Source organism: Embiotoca jacksoni, unplaced genomic scaffold (assembly GCF_022577435.1).
Source record: "Embiotoca jacksoni isolate LCO1_2020_lvr unplaced genomic scaffold, fEmbJac1.0.p SCAF_1, whole genome shotgun sequence".
Taxonomy (NCBI): Eukaryota; Metazoa; Chordata; class Actinopteri; family Embiotocidae; genus Embiotoca; species Embiotoca jacksoni.
Genome location: NW_027185229.1, coordinates 23,046,742 through 23,067,489, shown reverse-complemented (window position 1 = coordinate 23,067,489; position 20,748 = coordinate 23,046,742). Strand labels below are relative to the sequence as shown.

Genomic DNA, 20,748 nt, shown 5'->3' with positions numbered 1-20,748 from the left:
TCGACTCCAGGAAGAGTCCTCGTGGTTTATAACTTCTTTCATTCACAATTATTTGGGTCACGGTGCTTCTGGTAACACTTAAAGCTTTTTTTTTTTTTTTTTTTTTTTTAAATGGTTTTATACTCCAACCAAATGTATGCCTTCGCCAAAGTGTCTTTGTGGGGCCTCGAGAGAGTTCTTCGGACTTAAAGGTTCAGTTTTTCACCCGACACGTGGTTTGAGTTTGATCTTCCACACAGAGGTGTGAGCCTTTCTAAATGTTGTCCATTTCATGCATTTTTCCACAAGGTGACGAAGTGAAGTTTTCAGTTTGAAATACATTTAAAAAGCCGATTTACATATCCAGCAGAGGTGAAGCAGCATTAGCCTTAATTGAGAGAAGTTTGTAATTGATTTAACGGCGTGTCTACACAAGAAGCGCTGAAGGCATGTTTTTCTCAAATGGCTGAACAAACAAATACACACCTGTTTTCGAGATAGAAAACATTTCACTCGCTCTTATGCACCTGTAGACATATATTTGAATCACAATTCTATGCTTCGGATCTAATGTAGTTACTGCGTGTTGGGCTCTGAGTGCAACCGAAATGCAGGAGACAACACAGATGAAGCAGCGGAGCTGCCGCTGCTCTGCTGACATGCTGCTCGCTCTCCACTTTCCGTGTCGACGTTCCTTAAGTTCACTTTAAACTCTATTTTGGTCTCTAGATGACCTGAGGCGAACTTAGCTGCTAAGAGCTTCATTATATTCACTGGCTAGTTGCTAACTTCGTCAGCAGTTTGGTTGCTGCCCAGACGGCTTACAGTCGGTTTATCAGAGCATTTTGGGTGAAAACTGAAGCAGTAAAGCTTCAGCCTATTAAACTAAAATCAAAACAATTTAAAAGACACTAAAACGGTCCATAGAGGTGAGTAAAACTACAGTCTTGTTCATTCTCTGTGCGTTCAGCACTACGAGAGGCACCTTTCATACCACTCGTTATTCATTCATAATACTAATGAATATTGAAAATGTGATTATTATAGCTTTGAATTGCTGTCAACACCCATTGACAGGTGATGATATAAAGTGCTTCACTGTGGACAGTGTCAGAGACATATTTTATATTCAGTTTAAATAACTGTACCTGATAAAATAACCTTTTTATTAAAACTAACAGATTTACTGCAAATATTACTTGAGTTTTCTTTTCTCCTCTCTGCAATGTTAGTCTGCTTATACATCCTAAGGTTTTTTTTTTTGCATCTGTCTATTTTACACATATCTTCTAATAATAAATCACAGAGTTATTTCTTGAAACCAAGTCAATTAACTTACCATTTACTGCTTAAACATCGAAATCCAAGTTTATTCTTGTAATGAGCCCAGAGGCCTAAACTAAATGTGATTATATCTGAACAGCTCCACTAATAGCTTTCCACATCACTTAAATGTCAATTTACAAACTGTTAACCATATTTATACATTTGTAGGTCTGTTTAATGCCGTGGTGTTCCTATTACATGATAATGGCTGAAATTGATGCTTTGTAGGTGTAAATATTGTAACAATAATCAATGATGGAATGGTCCTATGTTTAAACTTTATTCTTTACTAAAGAATCATATTGGTGATAATAGTATTTGCGCTTTCTTTGTCACCAAGTGACCCTCTCTTCCTTCACAAAAATGAATACAGATTAATTCAACTGTACTTTAGACCGTTATCCTTGTTTATATTTATTTTTGAATTTGTAGGTTTCCAGTACTGGTGGTGTCGCATCGTAATGCTTTCAAGTTAAAAAAACAGCAGTCAGGATCCGAGTGACTCGACAGTGTCATAACGGGTTACTTGTGATTTGAAAGGGAGGCAGAACTGTCACCGACATGTTGGAGACTCCTCTCTGTGAACCTACTTCTGTCCTGGTGAAGGATACAGTTCTCGTCACCTGTCCGGTTCTTGGGCGGCCCGGGCATGTTGAGGAGGACTAGCTTGGCCTCTGAGGACTTTTTGATAATGACTTCATTCAGCCGGAGTGCTGTGTGCATACGTCGCACATTGAAGTGGTTCCTGCGTGAAGACAAAGCAACAGAAAAGGAGGTCAAACTCATCCACATTGATTTGAGGCCAGATACTTTATAATTCCAAGCAAGTGACGAAGCATTTTGTGATGTTAAGAGTTCATTGAGGTGACAGATGCTCATTCACACATTTCTTAATGATCCTCATCTGCTCATGAGACTGACTTGATCAGTATAAGATGTGAATGGACTGAATGATTTTTATAGGGTCTTTGGTACTTACAGGTTCTCCCACTCACTGCAGCATGTCAAGAAGAGAAACACATCATTATCAGTACTGCGCTGCTCACATTTTCAGTAAACCTAAAACTTCTACTTCTGCAAACAAGCCTGACACCCCGTGTTTCTGCAGACTTCTTTGATGCTGTATTATATTGAAGGAAAACAGTCTGGAGACTCGAGGCTCCCTTTTTGACAGGGACAAGAAGCAGGTTCACCTTTACAACAGCTACAGGTTCAATGAGCATTGCAAAGCACTCACGGCTTCATGTTGAAGATGTCTTTGATGCCCTCTGGTGTGGCGGCTCCAGGCGGCTTGGCTGGTTCACCGTCACACTTCTCGGTCCAGGTCATCTGGATCTGCTCTCCGGGGCTCTGGGCCGCCTCTCCGGGGGTCAGCGGGGTGGCCGGGGTGGCGGGGCTAGCTGGGGTGGTGTTGTCATGGATGAGCTGGACCTGGACAGGGGGGGACACAGGGGAAGAGGCCGACTTTGACTATGAGACGAGAGGAAAAGACAACGGATGTGGATTTACATGTACATTACATGGACGGTTGAAAGAGTCACGGTTGAGGTGGAAATGTAGGAATGCAGGCCAAGTCACAGAGAGCCACAGTGTTTGAAAGGGGGAGAGGGAAGGAGAGGGTGATTAAGGAGCCTTTTGTTATTTTTTTCTACATCACCTGGTATATTTTCTGTAACCTGAGCTGAGACAACATCAACTAATGTATATTACCTGGAAATACAAATGCTGTTAGAGCTTCAGATGACATCAGTTAAACAGGAAACCGAAAATAGCATAAATCTGACCAATCCTACAACTAAAATCTAATTATTTTAGCCTGGCTGAATGTTTAGAAAAGGAAATATTAATAAATAGCCAGGTTTTGTATGTATTAGAAAAATGATATACAACATATACAACAATACTTTAGAGATGCTGGTTGGTGGATTTAGTTCACTTGGGAGCCAGGCTCGCTGTTTCCCATTATGTCCAGTATCTACGCTAAGCTAACTAGAGAAGGACATTAGAAAGGTATCAGTCCTCTTATTTAAATCAAACAATCCCCAAATGTCAAACTACTCTGCGCATTTATAGATAGTTTTCATTCATCCTTTAGTCTGTACTGTCCAACAACATCCCTGGGTGCTTGGTTTTACTCAATTTGGATTTTTTTTTTTTTCATTTGAAATAAACTTTACACTCCAAACTGAGCTCAGTGGTGCTCCACTGGAGAAGCTGATCGTACCTCCTCTTCAGGCTTCTCTTCCTTGCTGGCTGCAGGCGGTTCCTCGGTCACACTCAGCTGGGTGGTCACAGCGGCCGGGTTCTTACGGCGGATGGACCCGCGGGATGAATCAGTGATGCTCTGGATCTGTGATGAAGGAGACGGAGGAAAGCAGTGATATGAGCACAGGTTGTATTTTAGAGACATTCTTTTGCTCGATATTTACGAGAAGCCCGGGCCGGTCAGGAAGGTGGATTTACATTTATTTACTGTTTGTCACTGCAGTTGACCGCAAAAAAAGCAAAGTACAAGTGAAGATAATTCCCTTGCACTTATTAAATTTATCGACCTGGAGATTCAGCCGATCTTTCAGTCCAACAAAGAATCTGTCGGCGATAATAATATAACACTGAGATCAATATTTTTCATTTTCTCAGTGTGTCAAAACATCATCACGCTGTCATACACAAAACCAAAGCGGTTGCTATTGTAGCTGTAGTCAGCGCTGATAGAGAGGATAAATATGGTGTCCTACTGCTCTAATTTAACCGCAGATATGCTTTTGTCCAGAGGGGCCTCTGTGTCATGTTAAGTCAAGTCAAATCAAGCCGAGCAATGCCAAGTCGGCCTGTCAAGTCGAGTCAAGTTCACGAGTGCATCTTTGGGTGTATTTCCAAACAAAACTTTGACGTAAACAAACTTCCTTACCTCTCTCTCACGCTCATTCTTGGTTAGGTTGATCTGTTTGAGCATCTGCGACCGTTGTTCCATCACCAGGGTCTTTTCGTAAGTGTAGGCTGAGATGTCGCTGTCATGCTTGAGGAAAGAAACAAGATTTTTTTTCCCCCAATTCATTGTTGTTGTTTTTGTGATGTCAATACTTTTCCCAGTACATTCACTGCCAATTTTCTCTTGTAATGTTGTCGCCATCTCTGCTGACTCCTCTGCTGACACCCTGACACAGATGCAGTCACCAAGACGTTGCACTCGGGGAGGGTAAAGGCGAAGGTCTGCTCGAAACAAACTCGATTATACAACACGCTCACACTTTGAGACGGCCTTTCCGTGAAGACATTCATGACGCGGTGCCCGGTTGTACACATGAAAAATGATGCAGCCTCGCATTTCCAGCGCTGGAAAACTGCTGGTTAAGGAGGTTTTGGACACTGTTTGACCTTCCAATAATACTGACACTTTAACACACTGTATTTCATGCTGTCCCTCGCACCATCTAATAGGCATCAGTATTGCAATGATCGCAGCAGTCATGCATCCTAATTGCCTCCCTGCGTGTCAACAATGCCAGTCGTGTCCACTGGAACAACAACTGGCCAAACCTGAGGCATCGCTGGAGGAAGCCAGCTGGATTGTCCTGAGATTGAAGTGCTTATAAATGTACCTTTATAGGTTACATGCTTTTACTGAGGTTGTGGTTACAAATATTTTATAAAGCCAGTGTAGCCTTGAGAAACCACCTCACCATTTCTACAACTTCCACCATGGCGTCGATACGGAGGTGATAGAGGAATGTGGTCAGGTCCTTTTTCATCTGGATGCTGTTGTCGTCCAACTGGGCCACAGTGAAGATGCGCATCTTGCACTTCCTCCAAACCTGAGGAGCAAAAATATTATTTCTGACATATCCTTATTGTTCCACTGTTTTCTTACTACTGAATGCAGGTTTTTACTGAATGAGCCCCTTTTTATGAGATCTGATGGGATTGATGAGTCTGCTTGTCTACCTGTTAGGAAGTTGAAAAAAATCACCAGAGATTGAATTTAAAAGTTTTTCATCGTGTTTTCATAAAGTCTGAAAGAAACTTGTATCTGACAGTGAGAATCAAGACTTTCAAAGTAATGTGCACTTGTTTTGTCTTTCTTTGCAGTAGTAATTACTGCACCTTGTGCTGGCGGAGAAGGAATGGCAGCAGCATCAGCATTCCTCCGTCATGGACGATCCACCACACGTCAATGTGACCCTCAGTGAAGCGCTCGCCATTGGACGGGAAGGCTGAGATGTTCTTCGGGACGAGCAGAGCCAGGTGAGCCGCGGTTGTTTCTCTGACCAACTCTGCAGAGCAGAATTACAGACGCAGAGAATAATTTGTGTTAGCTGCACTACATATATAACTGGTCTTCATTTCAGAATCTGTTCCTGCAGGTTTTATTACTATTTTAGGGTGTTTTGAATTTTTCTCTGAATAATTTTTTTGGGCAATTTGCTTTGTGACCTCAGTGGCAACGATTACCTATGATTCAATATAAGTATGTTTCTATAGGTGAATATAGGTGAGGCAGAGTTTTTCTTATTACAGGTGAATATTTAGTCAGCCAATCCTTCTCTGTTTGGATATATTCCCTCTTGTCTTTAGTGGTGTGTAATGTTTTACGAGGGAGATTTCACCGATTGTTTTCCCTCAACAGAGGTATTAAATAGCAGAAGATGCTACTCAAAAGCTGGAGCTGGTGTTTTTTTTTTTCTTGCTGAGATGCTCCAGCTGGACAAAGAAGAGCTTGCAAACTGCAGCTTTTTGTTGAAGTGATGTGTCTTAGAGCGCCAATCCACAAGTCTACCTGAATAATCTGCCTAAGGCATCTTTAAAACAGAGCCAAAGCTTCTGGGTTTTTAGCTTTTTTGGATAAGATTAAAGTTTTTTTTTTTTCTCTCAGTAGCCCACCAATAAAGTTCCTCCAGGTCTGGTGCTCGTCTCCTTGCTTCCAGTTGCGTGGCCAGGAGACCAGTACGGCGTTATGTTTCAGGCCTCCCAACCCACTGGCCTGGAGCAGATGGGACGTAGCATCACGCAGGTTGGAGGACACGGTCACCTGACAGAAGCCCTTCAACTTCTCCGTCTCCATCAGTTTATGAAGTGCCTAAAAAGTCAAGACGGAGAAAACAATTGTTACCAAAGTAGAAAGAAGACTAACTTAGTATCAAACCAGTAATTCCTAAAATCCGTATGATCACAGTTATGGCTGATGATTTGAATTGACTGTGTTTTAAAGACCACATTTACAGTGATATTTTTGGATTTACAATAGTTTTCTTGGAGGAAATTCCCACTGGTACAATATCCTAAAGCTCTGCCTTGGAATAAACTAGGATAAATGGAAATGAAATCTTTAGAGAGTTGTTTTTTTCTAAATATTGTGGCATTAATTAAACATTTGAGAGATTCATGGTCGCGTGCTGTTAAATGTATAAATTGTGCTGCACAGTATTAACACGTTTTAGTGATTACTCATGTTCTGAGACTTTAAAGTGTTACAGACGGTCATTAAATGATGAAAGTCTCTCAACCTGCTCTGCACGCTGGGCCTTGTCGTAGTTGTCCAGGTAGGTCCCCTCTAGAGCCGTCCCAACAATGGTCAGACCTTTGCCTGCCTTCAGCTGGTTGGTCAGAGACAGCAGACGCGGCTGCTCAATGTTTTGCTCTGCGTCCGTACTAACCAGCACCAGCAGCTGTGGCCTGGAGAGAAGGGAGAGTAGAGAGAGAGAGAGAGAGAGAGAGGAAGTGAAAACTCAGGGCAGAAAAAAGGAAGAGGAAGACAAAAAAAGGAGTAAAAGGAGAGTGACAAAGAGTCAAGTAAAGCCCTGAACAAAGTTGGAGAAGTAAAAGTTCTTGTTGGGAAAGAGAGGAAAAATGGCACGAAAGGTTGATGCGTCGATATAAATTCACAGTGCAACCCTCGTTGTTCGACAGCTGTGACGAGGAGAATCCTATTAACTGAGGGAACGACTGGATAAGCTCAGACATGTTGTTAATTGCTATGTTAATTGGAACAAAGACAAAACATCACAGTGAGTGTGGGTCGTACCTCCAGTTCTTGGTGTGTGGAGGACCTTCCTCCAGCCGCATGAGAGCGAAACGTGCAGCGCTCAGAGACAGACCGCGGATCCCATCCCCCCACTCTTTCTCCGCACTGTGACACAGACGAGAGACAATCACAGACAAAACGTGAACAATAGTTTCGCAGCTAGATTCTAAATTTAAAACATGACCATGACACAGTGTGATCACCGAAACAAATCCACTTTCAGATGACAGTTTGACTCAGCAGTATGATTAAATACAAAGCGTCACTGGTAAATGTCAGTCACCACAGCCCTGAAATACTCAGTGTGCATCGCTCTTTACTCATCCAGCAGAAGCATGGACTGATTACTGAACGGGACCACCGGGCACAGGCTGAGGGGCCCGAGGGGTCTGGGGCCCCCAGAGATACACATTAGCATTTATTGTAGGAAAGTCACAGAGCTCAGTTACATGTCAGGATGTACTGATCACACTTTACACTTCTAATCCTTATCAGAGTAATGAATATTTGATGAACAAATCCAATAATGAATTTGTTTTTGTATATTTGACCTAATATTACACCTGAACAGTACACAAAGGAGACAGTAACATGTCATTGAATCATAACAAAACAACTGTATATCTCAGTGGTTTGCCCAGAAATTAACACCCTAATATAGCAGGAAGCGACAGGAGCCCCAGTCAGTAGGACCAAACAAAATGATCAGTTTCCCTTTAAATTACCAACAAAAAATGAACTGTGTTGGTGATTAGAAATATCGAACTCTTACAATACAGTACACACACATACGCCAACAAAAAGGCAGCCAGGGAGTCCAATCTTTCCTGATGGTTGCGCTGCACTCACCCTGCGAACTCGATATACTTGTAGATGGAGCCGGCAATTACCATGGCGACGATGGCGTAGTACCAAGAACAGATGAACATAAGAGTGAGACACAAGCTCATCCCCAGGAAAGACAGAGCCCTATAGAGACGGAGAGAGAGAGAGAGGGAGACATTTAAAAACACAAGTTTCATTCCAATTATATATATATATAAAGAATCAGCTGCTGTTTTCCTTTGTAGCGGCTGAACGGACCAGTGGTAGAACTTGAAACGAGGTCTCCAGTTTGGTGTCCTCAGCAGCGTCTGGAGGGCACAGGCCAGATTCACAAACATGTAACACATCAAGAAGAACCTACAGGACACACATACGCACAGAAACTTTATTTACAACACAGTTCTTCTCATGTACTGTAGCATAACAGATTGATTTGACCAAATGCTGTATAGGGTATGTTATGTTAAAAGTCTGTGAAACACTGGTATTTATTTGTATTACCAAAGTAGGAAAGTGATTGTCCTTTTGTGCGCTGAGCTAAAATCCTGAGCCCATACAACTTTGGCATTTTCATTGTTTAAGAAATAGCAGGGGACTGGCGGCTCTGAAATGTCTCACTGTTGGTTTTTAAAAATGGCAATAAATTAGAGTGTTTGTTTCAGTTCTCACATGGAGAGGATGGGAGCCACTGCATCCAAGGAGGCAATGAGGATGCCGCTCTCGCAAATACAGGCTGTCAGCAGGAGGGACCATGTGGGCTCTCCATTGGCCTTCCCATGGCCAAAAATCTGCAGGGCCAACACAGAAAACACATCACCAACACAACTATGTCAGAGTATGTCTGCATGAAGCGCTTTATGCTCTATGTGAAGTCATTACACCACTGTACCATCCCGGACTGTACACTGCTTCCCCAACAACAAGCCGTGGATCACCAGTGACCTGAAGGTGCTTCTTTATCAGAAGAAAGCAGCCTTCAGGTCTGGGGACAGGGAGGAGCTCAGGAGAGTGCAGCGCGACCTGAAGGAGAAGCTGAGAGAGTGCAAGGACTCCTACAGGAGGAAGCTGGAGGCCAAACTCCAGCAGAACAACGTGAGGGAGGTGTGGACCGGTATGAAGGAGATTACTGGGTTGAAGGGGAGAGAGAGACAACCAGGGGGGCTCCCTGGAGAGGAACAATGAGTTAAACTGTTTCTTCAACAGGTTTGGTTCACCGCCCTCTTCTGTCTCCTCCACACCTCCCAAACACCTCTGCGGCCACCCCCCCTCCCCCTCTGTCCCACCTGGTGAGCTGCATGGACACAGAGCCCTCAACTCCAAAGGGCTCTTCCACCATCGAGACTGACTGATCACTGACTACCTGACAGGCAGACCACAGTTTGTCCGTCTGGGCAGTGTGCTGTCTGATACGGTGGTCAGTGGTACTGGAGCTCCTCAGGGAACTGTTCTGTCTCCCTTCCTGTTCACCTTGTACACCACTGACTTCCAGTACAACTCAGAGTCCTGCCATCTGCAGAAGTTCTCTGATGACTCTGCAGTGGTTGGGTGTATAAGGGATGGACGGGAGGATGAGTACAGGGCAGTAGTGGAGGACTTTGTGGAGTGGAGAAATCAGCTGCTCCTGAACGTGGCCAAGATCAGAGAGATGGTGGTCGACTTTAGGAGGAAGGTGACGGCTCCACAACCGCTGAGAGTTCTGGGAGAGGAGGTGGACATGGTGGAGGAGTACAAGTACCTGGGTGTGTCCATCGACAACAGACTGAACTGGAAGACCAACATCAATGCTGTCTACAAGAAGGTGATGAGTTGACTCTTTTTCTTGAGGAAACTCCGATCCTTCAATGTGTGCAGCAAGATGTTGGAGATGTTCTACCATCTGTTGTGGCCAGTGCATTGTACTTCACTGTGGTCTGCTGGGGGGGCAGCATTGGAGCCGGCGACACCAACAGACTTAACAAACTGGTTAAGAAGGCCGGCTCCATCATTGGCTGCAAACTGGACAGTCTGGATAAGGTGGTGGAGAGGAGGACGCTGAGGAAACTATTATCCATGTTGGATAATCCTGACCACCCTCTCCACCACCTGCTGCAGGGACAGCGGAGCACTTTCTCCAAAAGACTCCTCCAGCTCTGCTGTCACAAGGACCGATACAGGAGATCATTCCTGCCAACCGCAATAAGACTGTACAATAACTCACCTCTGGCAAAATCCATCACACAACAATAACACTGTTGTCTGTTTTTCTTGGTTGTTTAAATTAAAAAATTTAAAAAAAAAATTAAAACTTTGCACTATTGTTTAGTTAGTTTTAATTTAATTATTCTATTTTATTTTATTCTATTTTATTGTATATACTGTGCATTTTTACATTTAATATTTTTTACTGTTATTTTATTTCTTTCCTGTATCTATAAATGCTGCTGTAGCGAAAGAATTTCCCCTTGGGGATTAATAAAGTAACTATCTACTTATCTATCTATTACATTACGGCTGTATGAGGAGTGAAAAAAAAGTGTACTGACCCGGAGGGCGGGCACGATGCCATCCTTGGCAATGGCCTGCATGAGACGAGGAGCTCCCGTCAGACTCTGAAGACCCGCCCCGCACGTGGAGAAGAAAGAGCCAATCACGATCACCCATGGTGATGGCCAAGCCAGCGTGCCAATCACCAAATTCCCGTGGACGCCCTCTCCGAACCTGAAGGAGATTCACAGAGTGACTGGCCAATTACAAACAGCATCAGCCTTAGACTCATTTAATGTACTATTAAAAAAGAATGGACTTACTTGTCCCTGAGGACGACACCCTCGATGCAGGCACCAAACAGAAGCACACTCGACATGTCTGAGCAGTTGTGGATCAGGAAAGTAAACTCATTTCACAGAGACAGTCATTTTCAAACGGTAGACATTTGATCCATTTTCAGCCGGCCTGAATATTTTAGGAGGAGTCTTGTTTCACTACTTGATTATAAAAAACTATGACCATTTCCTCCTGAAGATGCACTTAATTATCTGATCAACCAATTTGGTATATTTGCTGAGAAAAGATGTGAATCGATTTTGTTTAGAATAATATCTCAGAGATCATTGATCTCGAAACTAATATGCTTCGGCTTTATTAACTTGTGATTGCACAGGCAGCCGAGTGATGCGATTAGAAGTCCTAATCAAATTTGTGTAGACCCCTAGCTGGTTACTCTGAGAAACATTGGAAGATATTCAAGATTGCTGCTTCAGTGGTAGGAGACCTACAGTATAGTCGGCATTGAATGTTGAAGCAAGAGAGAGAAAAACATGATCTTTTTGTGGAAAAAAAACTCGCGTAATAAGATGTTGGCAAGCAAATGATTCAAAAGCCACGTCACCATGATTTAAAAAAAGAGGGGAATCGTCATCCACCATTAACGCTACAAGCATACTTTAGACCCGTTGTCAAAATTAGACTGGTAACGTAGCAGTTATGGCTCTTTCCAGATGTAAAATGTTGACCTTTAGTTATGAGGCTCTCTGCAGACCGATCAGTGTGTTTTATCTGCAGCAGAGCGAAGCATCTCAGTGCATCATCGCTTCTAATCCTGTCAAAAATGGACGAGCAGCCTGACGTATCACCACTGAGCTTAAAATACCATTTAAGTGGACATCCGGTGGGGCTGACACAGTAGTAAAAAACAAGATCATAAATAGGGTTTTTGTCAGATAAATGATTCTGAGGAGTCTGGTTAACATCAATAATGTGTGGGTTTGACCTTTGTGAGCTGATGTCAGTAGATCATTTTTAAATATCACTACAAATCCATGATCCCAACACATTTCATCGAAATAAGGCCAAACACATAATATATAACCCAAAAATGAACTATTTTAAATGTTCGAATAGTTTTTTTAGATGTTTGCAGTGGCATGTGCTCTCCTGCAGAGGGCACTAGTGAGGGGATACAGACAGTGGAGGTGGTGGTGATGGCTGCAATGGTTCCAATGGGGATTGACTTTTGGGCATCTCGCAGGTCTCCAGAGCGGTTGGATCCAGCCATGATCCCTTAAGAGATAGTTGAGAGGCAATCATTGTAAAGATCAGAGATTTATAACAAGGTGTGTTAGAAGCAGCAAAAATAATTCCAATACCGACACAACTGGGAAATACATACAGATGTCTGAGCATTGTAAACGACACCAGAAATATCATACAGAAATCGGTTTAATTGCTAACAATGATTAAATGGAAAAACTCAATAAAGACACAAACAAAGATAAAAATCAGTTTTCACCTGTCACAGACGGGAAGTAGATGCCAACCAGCAACGTGAAGAAGCTGGCGATGTCGGCCACCACGTAGCGGTTAGCGTTGGTCACAGCATCGTCCTGGTCCTCCACTGACTCCATGGCTAGCCTGGCGATCAGGTCTCCCTTCTCATAGTAGGTCCCAAACAGGTTCTCTGCATTGGCATTAAAGAGACGCAGGAAAGAAGAGAGTAGAATCCGGTGAGTGATTCATGTGGACACAGGCAGATATAAAAAAGTACATGACATGCTCTCTTTCAAAACTCCCCTCCAAACTACATTTTTCAATTGTGACTTAAGTCAAAGACAAACTAATAAATCTTAGTTCTTCAGACAGTTATCGGTGAGTTACAATTTTGTATTTATTTCTCTGTTTTTGTTACAATGAGCAAAAAATAAATATTTTACAAGAGTTCCTTTGTATGGCTTCTGATGCTGGGATAAGCCGAGAGCTAAATTTGCCAAGAGTTTACAAATCCAGGAGGACTGAGCTAAAGTTCAAGTTCAAATATGGGGTACTGCATGGTTTCTGCCAAACAAATACTTAAATTGTGACTTTTAAAGGCTTTTAAAACACAACAACATGATACTGACAGTGGACTGACAACTGGTAACAGCTAGCTGTCTCTGTTTTAAGGTAAAAATATTATGGATACCAAAAACACTCATATTACCTTTAAATTACTGAGCTACACTAGGTGGATTTTGTTGTTTTCCCACTTTACACAATTGTATCAAAGTAAGTAGATTGTATTGTAGAATAATTTTTTAAATATTAATCAACAGAGGAAATGGACATTTATGGTCGAGGTAAAAAAATCTCTTGATGGTGATGGTGAATGCAAAATACATATTTGAATACATATTCAGCTCCTATAACAGGACTCAACAATCACTGGTGCAGCAGGGTTTGTTTTCAAAATCTCCCATGCATGGTGACATTAATGGTTCCTTTTACTGATCGTAAAAAATGAAACATAAATCTACTTTGATTCAAAGTTGTAAAACAATGAAACATGAACACTTCTAATGGGAGGGTACTTTTTATAGGCACTGTATCAACCCTGGGCTCTGATTTTTTTCAAATGGGAATCCTGTTAACGACCAGTGAGTGAAACAAAGGTAAGCTCGTTCTGGGCTCTCTGCAGCCGAGGGTTTCGGTAAGTACTTCTGTTACTTTGTTCTGCTTTGTCTTTGTGAAACTAATTCAGTTTCGACATTTCCTGGAAGGACTTCCAACCATCAACAAAAGATGAGGTTCAGCCTGCAGCATCTAGTCACATGTACAGCAGGTGGAGTGAGTAATGTCGACAGCAGAGTCAGAGGAAATGTTTTTTTTTTTTTTTTTTGTTTTTTTTTTTTAGAAAAAGTGAAACCTGTTCCCTTTCAAATGTAACATGACATAACAGACCACTGAGGCAACAATGAAAAGACATAAATAATAAAAATATAAGTAGGGCATAATATAGACAAGTTTTACAAATGAGACATAGACACACAATCAAATAAATTATATATGGTTCAAAAACAAAAGTGGCAGCCTGTGCTTTTTCCCTGAAAAAAACATCTGCAGCCACTCATACTGGAGACATTGTTATGTTCTCCCATAAAATAAATCATTTTTGGTAAAAAGGAAAGACTTTTCATCTTTTCCTTTTGTGATACATGGGCAACAATGCTTTATGAGATTTTGCTTTTCAGGAAAGAATGCAAACACCACCAGTAAATTAAAACGGACTCAGCAGCTTCAAAACCACAAAACAGCATTTGTGTTGTCACCGTATGAAAACGATCCAAAACATAGAAACCAACCTGCCAGGATTCCACTGGTGACCCCGGGGATGCCCTGGATCCGAGTCACATTGTTGGCGGCGAAGTATTTGTCGCAGGTGGCGTTGAGGAAAGGTGAATCGCAGAACATCTGCCACAGCTGGGTGGTGACTGTCCCATTAGCTGTCTCAATGGTTTTGGCACAAACATCAAAGGTCTTCCACACCAAAGTGCGGTTCCCCAAAATGCACGCACTGGAAGACGGAGACGCACAAAATGTCTGTGAAATGTCTGTTGTGTGTGTATGTCAGTGAGTGTGTGTGTGTGTGTGTGTGTGTGTGTGTGTGTGTGTGTGTGTGTGTGTGTGTGTGTGAATCCCCAAATTTCCCCTTCTGCTCGTTGGTTTGATTTTCTGATTCATTCTGTGATTTTTGGTGTAACAACTCTACAGATCTAAATAGTAAAAAACTGTGAAATATAGTGCTGAAGTGAGATGAACAATAGACATGCAGGTCTGATCAATAGACATGCAGGTCTGATCAATCAGCATCTTAACACCTATTTCAGTGTGAGGAAGTTTTGGACATAATGATAGAAACAAGAACCCATTCGATTTATAACGAAAATAATTCACTTCGAACAAATAACTAGCAAGTTGCTTGTTTTCCTTCGTCAGCTTAGTTCGCCTGCGTATTACATGTGTGGTTTAGTCTGTTTAACGGCTCATTGTATATTCTGTTGGATTGTTTTGTGTCTGCTTACGGGAAGTCGGGAGGATCGATGGCGGTCTTGATGACTCCGGCGTACACGGCCAGGATGGAGAGAATGACGCAGGCTAGAAACACCAGGGCCAGCTTGTTCACGTACTTCACGCCGACAAACACCACCGTGGCCATGGAGGTCAACAGGATGGTTCCATACACACGCATGTTGTTCAGCAAGGCCGCCTCCGCCTCAGCACCCTCCAGGCCCTCCAGGGGGAATATGGCAGCTTTGGGGCATATGTAGATCTAAAGTAGAGGGGTTAAATTATCATTAATATGTACCTTTATGTATCCAGGGACAACACACCTGCCTTTTTCCTCATATAGTTTCCATACAAGCTCATTGTTGCTCAAGGGCATCTTGGTGGTAGTTGTTGAGGGAGTGTGAGTGTGAGTGTTACTCATCCACTTCCACTCCTCACTTTCCCCCCTCCTGTCTCGGGATTTAAAGTGCCATATTTCAGGTCACAAACCTGCTCCTCCAGCTCATTGTTTAAAGTGGAGTTTATTAAATTTCACCCTGGGTAAAAAGAAAAGAAAAGAAGAAGAAATATAATAAAAGAGGTAAGAAAAGCAGTGAGAGATGAGGTGAGTGAGAAGGACAACTCTGTGAAGTGTGAAAACATGTGATGCTCACATTACGAGTCCTCTGCTGGAGCTCGAAGCAGCACACATAATACTGGCTGCTATGTTAATTCAGCTTAATTAAAGAACTCAAGCATGGTATTAATATTCAAAATGAACTGCCATTACGTTCGCTTTTACTACGGGTCAATCTAAGAATAGTCCCATCATATATAAAACGGTAAACCTCTAATTAGCTCATCAGTATCTGTCATCAGCTTCAGATGATTCATGGCAGGGCTGTTACATAAGCACAGGAATTTCTTTCTCTCTCTTTGAAAATCATCATTTGGTTTCCACCCCAAACAGTTTAATTACCGTGAAGAGCAAAGACAGAATTAAGAAGAACAAGCGGGGAGTCGTGGCTCAGTTGGGTCATTCGGCTCGAGAAGCTGATCGGATGCTAAGAACAGCATATCACTAGGCAAACAAATGCTGTGAACAGTTCATGCTTCCTAAAATAGCAGCATCAGTTTGTGTTCTTGGCTCGGGTGGAAGGATGAAACATATTCAAATCAGCCCTCTCCAGATCCGCTCCTTACAATTCTGCAGGGATTGTCATTTTACAATGGAAACTAAGCCAGCTTTGACCCAGAAGACAGAATTAACCTCCAGGCATGATCAAACTCTGCATATCCATTAGTGGCATCCAGAAGGAGAATGAAAAACACACTCTGGTATGTTGATAACAGTGGACCAAAGTGATGAGAGCTGTTTCAAGGAATGGTCTTGTTACTCCGCCAGTGTCTTGATCTCTCGCTAATGCAGTATTTGCATAATTACCCAATGCTCCATGCAGCATGGGGGACTGCAGTGGAAGAAGTGTTGAATAAAAGGCAGAGGAGGAGGAGGAGGAGGAGGAAGAGGAGGAGGGGAATGAAGATCGAGATGAAAGATTTCGGCATTTCATCAACTTATCAGAATTCACGTTGAAGGAGACACAGTGAGAGAAAAAAACAGCTTCAAAGCACAGCGAGGAAGAAAATATACCGAAGGAGAAGAACTCATAGTACAATGGTAAACTTCATTTGTGTTTGGAAGCATAGCGGTTCGCTTTTCCTCGCTTTGCTGGGACTGCAAGGATTACAGAAGACAGCGTGGACCTGGCCGAAAAGGACAAGTCGACGCTGGTTCCAGACCTCTTGTGCTCATTGACAGCTGTTTCCCTGATTAGAAAAATTTAGCTAATCACAGGCTTGTAAGAAGGATTAAAAATGAGGGGATCATCTTCCTGCTGCTGTGCAACAAAAATAGTGACAAGCGTGGCTGAGATTAAAAAGCTACCCAGGTTGCTGTAGAAACACAGCGACATAATAACTCTTCTGTAAACACGTGTCTGTGATTGTCATGACAAACTGTCAAGGAATAGTTTGATATTTGTGGGTATGTTAGCGTTGGATAAGAAAACTGACACCAGTTGCAGCATTAAAGTAATAACATGTTTACCTGTTTAAATAGAAGACATGCTTTTTGAATACCACTGTGCTGCTGGTTTCGTTTGGCTCCTTGCCTTTAATCATTGAACCGTTTCCAGTTCTGGCTCCAGATTTTCCTTGGACAAGAGCAAATCTTTTATGTATTACCAACATAATTTAATTTAAGGGGTCATATTCGCCAGTGGCAATTCTGCACTTGCTGCCCAACGACATCAAGTTCCTCGCTGAGTTGTTGTTGTGAAGATGTTATCACCTTGACAAACTTGTTGAAGTATGCTGTTTGGGAGTTCACTGCAGGGAATGTCATCCTCCACTAACCTGGCAACTCCCATAGTATTCCTTTTAGAGGTCTACCAACAGAAGAGGGGAATGTCATTTTAAGCAGATCATACAGTTGACTGTTCTCTCCTTCGCTCACTCAACTGGAAACCCCCAAAAAACAAACAAACATGGCAGCTGTTCACATTTTTTTTTTTAAACCAGTCTGAGAATAAATATGTGGTGATAAACAGGCAATGCACCTGCAGAGGAATGCGTCACTTTTAGGAGAGTCATGTGACCATCGAAACATTCAGTGATTGGTTGGGACATGAGTGAACTTTTAAAGGGTTGTTTCCTGACTCTTTGCTGGATGCTTGACACCAACACTTGTTTACGCACATTACCTTCCTTATGACCCCATCGGCCTGTTCATATAATCACTGGCACAAAGGTAAAATGATAAAGGAGATGCTCTGAAGATGACAGGAACAGAATCAAAGAGGAGTAGACGCAAACATTGACACAGGTTGTTTCTTACCAGGAGCAGCTCGATGGCTCCCAGGATGTACATGGCTCCAGCGAAGGTGGTTCCCAGATAGAAACAGATCCCCACTGCTCCGCCAAACTCAGGGCCCAGCGAACGGGATATCATGTAGTAGGCGCCTCCCGCTACACACAAACACGACAAAATTATTCAAAACATTCAGAAATGTGTGTAGATCATTTAAATAGGCTTTTTTTTTTCTATGTGAGAAGACTTTTGGCTAAGAAACAATATGAGTAAATCCATGTATCTTCTCAACATATTAGAATCAATTATGTTGATTTCACATGTATACGTTACCCATTTGGGTCGGCACAGATTTTTGGTAGTGTCAGTTAAGCAATTTTTGATAGATGTACTCACCTTTAACACTATAAAATGTAAGGGTTTATGACAAATGCCCACTATATTACCAAAGAACTAAAGAAATGTATAACAACTGTTGACTTTGTGTATCTATTTGCAAAAAAACAAAAACAAGTATTCAACTCAAAACAAAGAAAAGTCTGTAAAGCAGCAACCAGTAAATGCGGGGCAGTTTTATTTTTCATTGATTCATTTGTAAATGGATTAAAAAATGTATGTATTTCTACTACTTTGCTTTAGTCATACTTCTTTCCAATAGTTGTAGTTTTGGCTCTGCTGGTGTTGTTACAAACATTTGTTATCATTGCATCTTTGTGTATAACAGTGTGCAAATAAATTAACCAAACATAAATAATTAGACTTTAATCAGCACATTGCACCAGCATAAAGGCCGATACCAGTTATATAGAGACAGTTATAATTGGCGTACAGTTCCACACTTCACTACAAGCCTGTAATTTGCTCTGACCCCTGCTTTATGCACTCCAAATGGTAAGACGCAGGCCATCATTACTATGTGAACTCGCATTAAAAAAATGTAGCGACACTGCATGTGTACACTATATGCCTGCATACAGATACAAACATGCGCACCAAGATTTTCATGGCAGACATTTGGCTGTTGCTTTATTTTGTGTAAATAACGTTGGGTAATGTCAAGTTAAAGTGCACAAGATCCCAGACTAAAGCCTTTAATGTTTCTGGAGATTTCAAGCTGTGCTTGGCGCAATGTGCCAAAAGCAATCAGTGAAAAGAGAAATTTAGAAGCGGACAGTCTCAAACAGCGATGACTGTGTGGTGCCAGCGTCTGCTCACCCACCTGGCACTACTCCATTGGTAGCGATGGCACTCATCGAGATGGCAGTCAGCATGGTCTACACGGAAAGGGAGGAGAAAAGGCAGAGGAACAGGAAAAAAAAAAATGACATCAAGTTCACCAGATTCTGCATTTAAGCCTTTAAAAAGTGTAATATAACTTTTATAATGTATAAACTGTTAACTAAACCCCAGTATGACGAAGTAAAGAATTGTTTTCCATCAGTAAATGTCACAAAAATCTACAGCTAACAAAGACCAGAAAAGCAAGGGCTCAAAAGAGGAAAAAAAACAGAGTCAACACCTATGTTAGCAACTCAGTGAGGCGGTATTTAAGCACAGCGGTGCTTTGAGCTAAATGTCAGCAAGCTAACACACTCAGAATGACAATGCCAACATGCCAGCAGGTACTGTGTTTATCAAGTTAGCACAAAGACAATAGGCCTGGCTCAGTACCATCTTAGTTGAACATTTCATAACACTAAATCAGAGGGCAGCTGAGGCTGATGGAAATATAACTATAGTTTTGCAGGTATGTGGTCATGAACCGAGGTGTTGGACAGATTACATGTTTGACTTGATGATAAAGTCCAGGGATCAGGGATCATCAAAGCCATAATTCAACCTGAGAAGTCTCAAATATGTCTGGTGTTTAATGTCATCCCATTAGCATTACTGAAAATTATACACTTTAAAAGTAAGATCCTCCACTATTTAAAACAAAACAAAAATCACTTCCACTTTTAGAAGTAAACTTCCTACATTTGTCCACAGATGTTCATCATAACGGCGTCAGGCCCGTGGACAGTAACAAATCTCGTATCACATAACCCTGGTACAGACTTTATGTGGGGACAACAACAATTTACAGCTCTGCTAAATGATAAAACCGCCCGCTTGTTGATTAGATAAATAATTAGGCCGCTGGGCCTGTCAACAGCTGTCAGAACACATTCAGACAACCAATGACAACTCTAATGTAACTCTGGTATTGAGTGGGAGAAAAACACCATAAGAAATGTAAGGGCATGCTAGAGTGGAGCTCACAGCTGCCTGCAGCACAAACAGCCAGCCCTGACTGCCCTGCAGAGGAAGGAAGGCAGAGATGCATGCAGCGAGTGGAAGAACAGGCCAGCATAATAAAAAAAAATGACAACGTGAGAAGCAGTAAGAGAGAGATGGCGTGTTTGATGGTGCAAAGACAGCATTACGATTTCATTATTCTTTCAAATGCTCTTGTTGCATTTCTGAGTGTCTTTCTACATCGTCTCTACATGAAAGAGACAGAAGGAGAAGCATGAGGAGGAGATGTGAGAACAGGATGCTTTCCAAAAACTGCTTTGACTTTTCTATAAATAATGCCTTACTAGCGTAATTATTTAATTTTTCTATTTTATTATGCCATTACCTACTAATGCATCCATCATGTAAGTCGCTGTGTCAATATTTCAAATAGGACATTTCATTGTCCACTGTATTATTTATGAGATCTAGCCTTAGTTAATGAAAGCTTTCAAATTTTGAAAAACAGCATGAATGCAGCATTCAACGTGACGTGGGTCTTTCATTGTTCATAAAAGCAGAAAATAATCATAAATAACATTGATACTTTAATAAATGATGATCATTCAGTGATTAGTAATAATAATCAGTGGTCCTTTCTGTGGTGTTCAGATGAAAAATTCACATCACTGTCTACATTATTAACATTATTTTTGTTTAGGGATCATCTGTT

At 41.9% G+C, this 20,748-nt stretch overlaps 1 protein-coding gene across 3 annotated transcripts in view; it reads right to left on the bottom strand.

Annotated features, from left to right (window-relative positions):
* Positions 1-20,748, bottom strand: part of slc12a5a (solute carrier family 12 member 5a) — a 150,423-nt gene that overhangs the window by 7,855 nt on the left and 121,820 nt on the right. For 2 of the 3 annotated variants that reach the window (XM_069148152.1, XM_069148170.1), the window contains exons 5-25: positions 19,018-19,072; positions 17,826-17,956; positions 14,965-15,212; positions 14,245-14,456; positions 12,420-12,587; positions 12,092-12,190; positions 10,939-10,996; positions 10,675-10,849; positions 8,822-8,940; positions 8,411-8,509; positions 8,177-8,296; positions 7,328-7,432; positions 6,810-6,978; positions 6,187-6,382; positions 5,410-5,579; positions 4,989-5,120; positions 4,217-4,324; positions 3,530-3,655; positions 2,543-2,775; positions 2,285-2,299; positions 1,917-2,050 (exon numbers count right to left, since the gene is read on the bottom strand). In XM_069148152.1, the coding sequence (XP_069004253.1) occupies positions 1,917-2,050; positions 2,285-2,299; positions 2,543-2,775; positions 3,530-3,655; positions 4,217-4,324; positions 4,989-5,120; positions 5,410-5,579; positions 6,187-6,382; positions 6,810-6,978; positions 7,328-7,432; positions 8,177-8,296; positions 8,411-8,509; positions 8,822-8,940; positions 10,675-10,849; positions 10,939-10,996; positions 12,092-12,190; positions 12,420-12,587; positions 14,245-14,456; positions 14,965-15,212; positions 17,826-17,956; positions 19,018-19,072 (2,872 nt within the window). The remainder of the gene's footprint in view (positions 1-1,916; positions 2,051-2,284; positions 2,300-2,542; positions 2,776-3,529; positions 3,656-4,216; positions 4,325-4,988; positions 5,121-5,409; positions 5,580-6,186; positions 6,383-6,809; positions 6,979-7,327; positions 7,433-8,176; positions 8,297-8,410; positions 8,510-8,821; positions 8,941-10,674; positions 10,850-10,938; positions 10,997-12,091; positions 12,191-12,419; positions 12,588-14,244; positions 14,457-14,964; positions 15,213-17,825; positions 17,957-19,017; positions 19,073-20,748) is intronic. The other variant, XM_069148160.1, reaches the window with a different exon arrangement.